This window comes from Acanthisitta chloris, unplaced genomic scaffold (assembly GCF_000695815.1).
Source record: "Acanthisitta chloris isolate BGI_N310 unplaced genomic scaffold, ASM69581v1 scaffold38092, whole genome shotgun sequence".
Lineage (NCBI taxonomy): Eukaryota > Metazoa > Chordata > Aves > Passeriformes > Acanthisittidae > Acanthisitta > Acanthisitta chloris.
This window is the reverse complement of record NW_008660541.1, coordinates 23,225-30,023: the sequence shown is the minus strand read 5'-3', so window position 1 is coordinate 30,023 and position 6,799 is coordinate 23,225. Positions and strand designations below refer to the sequence as shown.

Here is a 6,799-nt window from a genome sequence, read left to right as displayed (position 1 = left end):
CTTAAAACTTGTCAGCTTTTGCCCTTGCTCTTTGCGTTGAAGAGTTGTTCCAAATCTTCTAATCTCTATCCTAAAATTAACCACGGAGGTTTCTCCTCCATGCCAGCTGTGTCCTTCACCAGCAGCAGAGATCTTCCTCCTCCTCAGTGTTTTGCCTGCTTTTTCTAGAACTGACCTAATTACTGGATTCCTCTGTTACTGCTTCTCTAACCAAGGTCACTTTGCTTCCCTGATCACTGCAGTTCCAGCCAGGAATGGTAAATTCAAACTGGGAATGCTGGAGGGAAGGACCAGACCTGCAGAGATGAGACTTTGCCACTATTTTGCATAAGAGTGTGGAACACAGCTGTCTCTCCTGGAATGGCTTTGACTGATAAATTGTAGAATCATGGAATTGTTTGGGTTGGGAGGGACCTTAAAGCTCATCTGCTTCCACCCCCTGCCATGGGCAGGGACACCTGCCACTAGCCCAAATTACTCCAAGCCCCATTCAACCTGGCCTGGAACACTGCCAGGGATGGGGCAGCCACATCTGCTCTAGGCAACCTGTGCCAGTGACTCAGCACCCTTACAGGATTCCAGAATCTCCTTTGTGTCTCAGGGCTGTGCCACAGCCTCAGGGCTGTGTTCTGCTGGGCTTTGTGGCACAGTAGTACAGCCAAGTCACCTTGTTCCCTCCCCTCTGTCTCTCCTGGCTCCCCAGGATGTGGTGCTGGAGGCTGGCATGGCTGCTCAGGGGGCTGAGCTGGCAGCGTGGGACCTCCGGACATCGCTCACTGTGGCTGTCCCGTGGCACAAGGACCATCCTGGCTGCTGCAGCACATGGGCACCACACAGCCCCAGAGTCCCTCAGGTGTGCCTGGCAGTTGCACAGGGACCATCTAGGTAGGTGTGTTGGGGGTGGGGATGTACCTCTCTCTGAGGCTGCCTGGAGAGAGGTGTGAGAGTGGGAGTGATGTATTTTTTCTCTCTGAAATGGTCTGCATGAAAGGGATGCACACTGAAGTCTGTCTCATGTTCCCTTCGGGAATTCCCAAAGGCAGGATGGAGCAGGCTTGTCTGCTGACAGCAAGTCATTTCTGCTAAGCAAGGCAGTGCTAAATCAGAAATCAAATCCAAGGATTCTTGATCAGAAACTGCATCTGAGCCTTGCCCTGTCAGGCATTGTGTGCTGTGCCGTGCTCAGGCCCTGCCTGGAAGGCAGAGGGGCTGCTCTGTTGTGTGCCCAGCTCTTCTGCCTGCATTGTGCAGGTTGTCCTGGGTTGGACCTTGTTACTCCGAGTCACTTGCAAGCAAAGGGAATTGCTCCGCACTTTACACTGGCCCCAAGAAAGGATACTGTTTTCCTGCTGCAAAGTGCCCTCGGATACCTGAATTTCAAAGCTGTGGAACTAGAGCAGGAAGGGCTCTCCTGTCACCTGTGCTGGCTCTGACCCACTTCTGAAGGGCTTCAAGTATTCCTGAGCTGTTCCTGAATAGATCAAGAAGGAGGTTTACTGATTTTTTCATTTTTTTTTAGTTGACCATTACCTGCACTCCTGTGCTGAGGGTCTACAACTCTGATGTGCAGCTCTGAATTTACTACTTGATGAGATGATCAGGGGAGGTCTGGGACCAGCATGTACTAGCCATGTGCCTTCCCACTGCAGGATGGGATGTTGCAATTTAATGGCTTCCCACTGCCAGTGGGCAGGGTTAGATTGGATATTGGAAAGAAATTCTTCCTGGTAAGGCGCTGGCACAGGTTGCCCAGGGCAGTGGTGGAGTCACCATTCCTGGAAGTGTTCAAGGTCAGGTTGGATGGGGCTTGGAGCAACCTGATCTAGTGGAAGGTGTCCCTACCCATGGCAGGGTGTGGAACGAGATGAGCTTTAAGGTCTCTTTCATCCAAACCCTTCGGGGATTATTCTGTGAGATCTCCTGTAGACCTGGTAGGAAGGGAAACTGCTGAGATCACTGATAGCCAGGCCTGCAGTAAGATTTTCTACCTGGCCTCCTCATGTGACAATTTAAGTCGAGGTGCCTCTGAATCCCCTGTGAGTGAGGTCATAACTTGTGGGCTCTGGGCTTCAGTTCTTGACTTCATTTTTCTCCTTGTTCCCCCAAAGCATCCTTTGATCCTGTCCTTTGCAGAGCTCACGTATGGGAACACGTTGATGCGCTTAGACTTCGTGTGGCTGCGGGACCACTGCCGCTCAGCCTCCTGCTACAACACCAAGACCAACCAGCGCAGCCTGGACACAGCCAGCGTGGACCTGGCCATCAGGCCCCAGGCTGTCCGTGTGGATGGGACCACACTCTTCCTCACCTGTGAGTACAGAACACCTGTGCCCTTCATGCTTTGGAGGGAGCCTTGTCAGTGGATCCCACTCAGCTTTTCTGGGAGAGGACAGCCTTGTCCCAAAATCTGTGGCTGGATGGGAAGATTTTGAGCTGGTTTTAAACACTGTTCATACTGTAAACACACCTCAGCCTTAAACTGTGTCTGGTTTTCCTACCCACCAGCCCTTTTGGGCAGGAATGTGTGTCTGCAATGTCCAGGTGTTTCCTAGCTTTGATTGAACACAGCAGCAATGTAGGTAGTGAACAAATGGGTCAGGGCATGGTTGGTTCTCTTTTCCTTACCCTGTCCTGTTTGAGCTGGTGTCATCCCTGAGCAGAATGCCTGTTTTCTGTCCTTTCTCCTTGGTTTCCTACCTGTATTATTCCTTCTGGTGGAGCTTACCTTTATTCATAGGCTTGGCTCCAGAGCTTTACTTCTCTTTGGAATCCTGGCAACAGAAACCAAAACCACTGAGGAGGAAACAGCCCCAAATTAGGGAGCTACAGCTGCCCTGAATTTTTGGAGAGAGTTGCAGCCACCCTGAATTTAGAGTTGTGGCAGCAATGGCAACACTTTCAGGATTCTTGGCCTTACAGATAATATTCTGAGTGGCATCAGGGTGCAAAGAGCCTGTCTCCAGACAAATGGAGAGGGGAGGACTGTCCTAGGCTGACAGGTGCCATGATGTCAGGCTGTTCAGTGCCATGCTGGTGACTGTGGCCCTTGTCCCCTGTCCCAGGGCCGGACGGGCATGTGACACGGTACGGGCTGGAGTGGCTGGTGAAGAACAGCTACGAGGGGCAGAAGCAGCAGGTCATGCACCCGCGGATCCTCTGGAATGCAGAGATCTACCGGCAAGCCCAGGTGCCATCTGTTGACTGCCAGAGCTTCCTGGAGACAGATGAGGGGCTGAAGGAATTCCTGCAGAACTTCTTGTTGTACGGGATTGCTTTTGTGGAGAATGTCACTCCCACCAAAGAGGACACAGAAATCTTGGCCGAAAGGATCAGCATCATCAGGTGCCTGGGGCTGTCCTGGGAAGGGTAAACTGTTTTCCTTTTGTTTGGAAAGGTGCTGCCTCCTTATCCTGTATATTGTGCAGTATGGCCTAGTTTGCAGACAAAAGCTCTGGGTCCTCCACAACCTCTGGCTGCTCCACTTGACCTGGGATGGAGGATCCCATTGTGGGATCTGCCCTGTTTTATGGGACAGCTGGGAATCACCAGGTTATGGAGCTGCCCTGGGAACATGCAATGACTTTTGTGATAGTGGGAGTGCACAGAGTGGAGTGATGGAAGGAAGCAGCAGTCTGGGAAGAGCAGAGCTTTGCAAGGAGAGACATTTCCTGTTATGACTTGAGGGGTCAGGAGGGCAGCCTGGCCCTGGGAGCCAGCGAGATCCAAGACCAGCCCTGGGAGCCAGGGACGCCAAAAAGCAGTCATAGCTCTCACTACTAGAACCAGTGAGAAATGTTTCTGCTGGGTTTATGTAAAGCACCACCAGCTTGGCAGGCTGGGGGTTGAGTTTGGAATTCTATCCAAGCTGCAGAAACAGTTTGACTTACCTTGGGCCATTGGAAAAGGAAGGATTTCTTTTAATGAACAGTCACTTCAAATAGAAATGAGGCACTCCAGGGAATATCCAGCCAACTCCTGTCTCCAGGTACCCTCCTCCTGTAGCCTGAGTGCTATTTGTCCTTGTCTGCCATCCCTTCTGTCCCATGCATGTTTGTAGGGATGAAGTGGGTGAAAACACAGGATCCTGGGAAGAAGAAATAGGACTATTGGATAACCTTGTGTGGGGCTGGCTGCACTAGGGCAGCCTCTCATATCACCTCCATGGTTTGACTGGAGATGATGTTTGGTGTGGAAAGATCTGTATTTGTGGAGGAGAAGCAAGGCTTATCACCACTGGCTTTCTAGGGAGGAAAGAGAAGAATTGAATACTAGAGGAAGGATTAGAAGCACCATCCCTGACAATGTCAGTTTTGTTAAGTTGTTCCGCTTTAATTTACTCTGAACATGGGATGGAGGGGAATGCAGGAGAGGATCTGTCCTATCCCTTAGCTGATCTCACAGTTTTCCATGGTAACTGCCTGCCTCTTTTCCAGAGAGACCATTTATGGCAGGATGTGGTACTTCACCTCTGACTTCTCCCGGGGAGACACAGCCTACACCAAGCTGGCCCTGGATCGGCACACGGACACAACCTACTTCCAGGAGCCCTGTGGGTATGTAGTGCTGCTGCCGCTTCCCGGGCACATGATGCAGGAGGCAGGAGCGAGTCACATCGATGCCATTCCTACCAGCATGAGTTTTCTTATCTGCAGAACTACTGATGGCCCTGCTAGTCACACAGCAATTCTGGGGCCTGTCTGATCATAGAATCCCAGAATGGTTTGCATTGGAAGGAACCTTGAACCTCATCCCACCCCATGCCTGCCATGGGCAGGGACACCTTCCACTAGACCAGGTTGCTCCAAGCCCCATCCAACCTGGTCTTGAACAGTTCTAGAGATAGGACAGTCACAGCTTCTCTGGGCAACCTGTGCCAGTGCCTCACAGGGAAGAATTTCTTCCCAGTATCCCATCCATCCCTGCCCTCCTTCAGTTTAAGGCCATTCCCCCTTGGCCTATCACTGCATGCCCTTATGTGATCCCTGTGGACTGTGCCTGTGGATCACTCTTCCTGTGCTTGGAACTCCTAGATCTTCCAGGATGCAGGCAGGGAAGAAGTTGGCTGTTGGAGAGCTGCTGCTGAGGATTGCTGGGGTTCAAGGCTTTGTTGTTATACAGAGGGCTCAGAGCTGTAACATTTTGGAGCTACCCTGAAGCTTCTCAGACAGTCTTTTCTGAACCCTCCCTCCTCAGTCTCCTAGTGCCACACAGCTTCCAAACTCATGGAAATGAGCCATTGATTTTATTTCTTTTGGGCACATATGGCAAAGCCCTACTGCTCGTGCAGCCAGAGCCCCTTGGCAGCTACTGCAGGAGTTTGCTTTGACTTAATCCTGTCTCTTTTCTGGCTGAGCTCTGTTAACTGTATTCTCTGGGAAAGTGGAGAGAACAGCTGTATCCTCTGGGAAAAGAGAGCAACTCCCTTGGCACAGCCTGCAGTGACTGTGCCCTCCTGAGCTGTGAGTAGTGACTCTGCTCGTGCAGCCCCTGTGCCTCAGGTCAGCCAGGCTGTGGTTTGTGTTCTGGCAATGGTGCAGCCCTAAGGGTACTCAGAAACCAGGTTTACCCAGTACTTCCCAGTTCATACCTCTCTGGGCTTTGGAAAGCACTTGGTAGCAACCTAGGCTAGTGGAAAGTGTCCCTGTCTATGGCAGAGAGTTGGAACAGGATGAGCTTTAAGGTTTCTTTCAAAACAGATCGTTCTGGGATTCCATTATTCTATGACTTAGGCTCACTTTCTAGCTTTCTGGGGTGTTTTTGTTTGGTCTTCTTTCATCTGAACCAAGAGGAGATTCATGAGGAAATGGCCTGTGGAAGAATGGGTGGAAGCACTGTGGTCCATTATGGAACTAGGGATACAAGGAGAAGCCATCCAGCCCACATCTCCTGCCCCAGGACAGGATTAGCTTGTTCCAAATGAGGCTGTGAACTTGCTAAACATCCTCATGAGAAAGGGCTGTGGTCCTAGTTGTAGGAACAGAGGAGATGAAGTGAGATCCTTGGCTGCACACAGATTTCAGAGCAGAAAAGGTAGAGTTGCCTGGGTGTGTCCTGGCTGGGCACTGCCCCCAGCTTTGCAGGGTACTGTTTGTTCTGGAGCAGCTAAGTCTGAGGAGCAAAATAAATGGATTTCATTGTGCCCTGTGGATCTGGAAGTGTATGCCTAAAGCATAGGTCCTGGCCCACATTTCCAGCCAGATCTGGTTGGCTTCCCTGTTCCCATGAAGGACCCATGTGCTTTTGTGATCTACCTTCTTGGCTGACTTGTTTTGGGAGCTCACAAAATCTTCCTCAAAACCAAATAAAAGCAGTAATTAGTGATCAGAACTTCAGCCTATGGAACAGCTTTGATTGAACTGCTCAGTGCCACAATCCAGAGGTATTTTTATGCCTTTCTTTTCCATTTGGAAGGATTCCCTTCAGGTAGGTATATTCTTACCTGCCACCAACCAAGGTGATAGCATGGGCTGAATAAGCAGGACTGACTATTAATGCTTGGAATTCAGCAAAATCACAGTTGGGTAGGAAAAACCAGACTTTCTGATGTTTCTAACCCCCATCTAAAGGGTAGAGGATAGAAATTCTACAGGCTGTGGTGAAGCTGCACTAGTTCTCACTGCTCTGGTACTAGAGCCTGCCCTCAAGGAGGCTTTCCCAGGGCCTCGAGCTGCCCCAGGAGGTGGTTGCCCCTGAGGCACAGTGTGTCCTTTGCTCCAGTGCTCCTGGACTGACTCTAAAATCATCCTGAAGCTGCTGTGGGGTGAGGGTGGGGCTCCAGGTTCTGCCACATCACTTGCTG

At 50.9% G+C, this 6,799-nt stretch overlaps 1 protein-coding gene across 1 annotated transcript in view; it reads left to right on the top strand.

The window, feature by feature from the left end:
* The first annotated feature begins 704 nt into the window (after nucleotides 1-704).
* Nucleotides 705-6,799, top strand: part of TMLHE (trimethyllysine hydroxylase, epsilon) — a 9,134-nt gene continuing 3,039 nt past the window's right edge. The window contains exons 1-4 of the mRNA XM_009069845.1: nucleotides 705-885; nucleotides 2,134-2,310; nucleotides 3,063-3,342; nucleotides 4,434-4,553. Of these exons, the coding sequence (XP_009068093.1) occupies nucleotides 705-885; nucleotides 2,134-2,310; nucleotides 3,063-3,342; nucleotides 4,434-4,553 (758 nt within the window). The remainder of the gene's footprint in view (nucleotides 886-2,133; nucleotides 2,311-3,062; nucleotides 3,343-4,433; nucleotides 4,554-6,799) is intronic.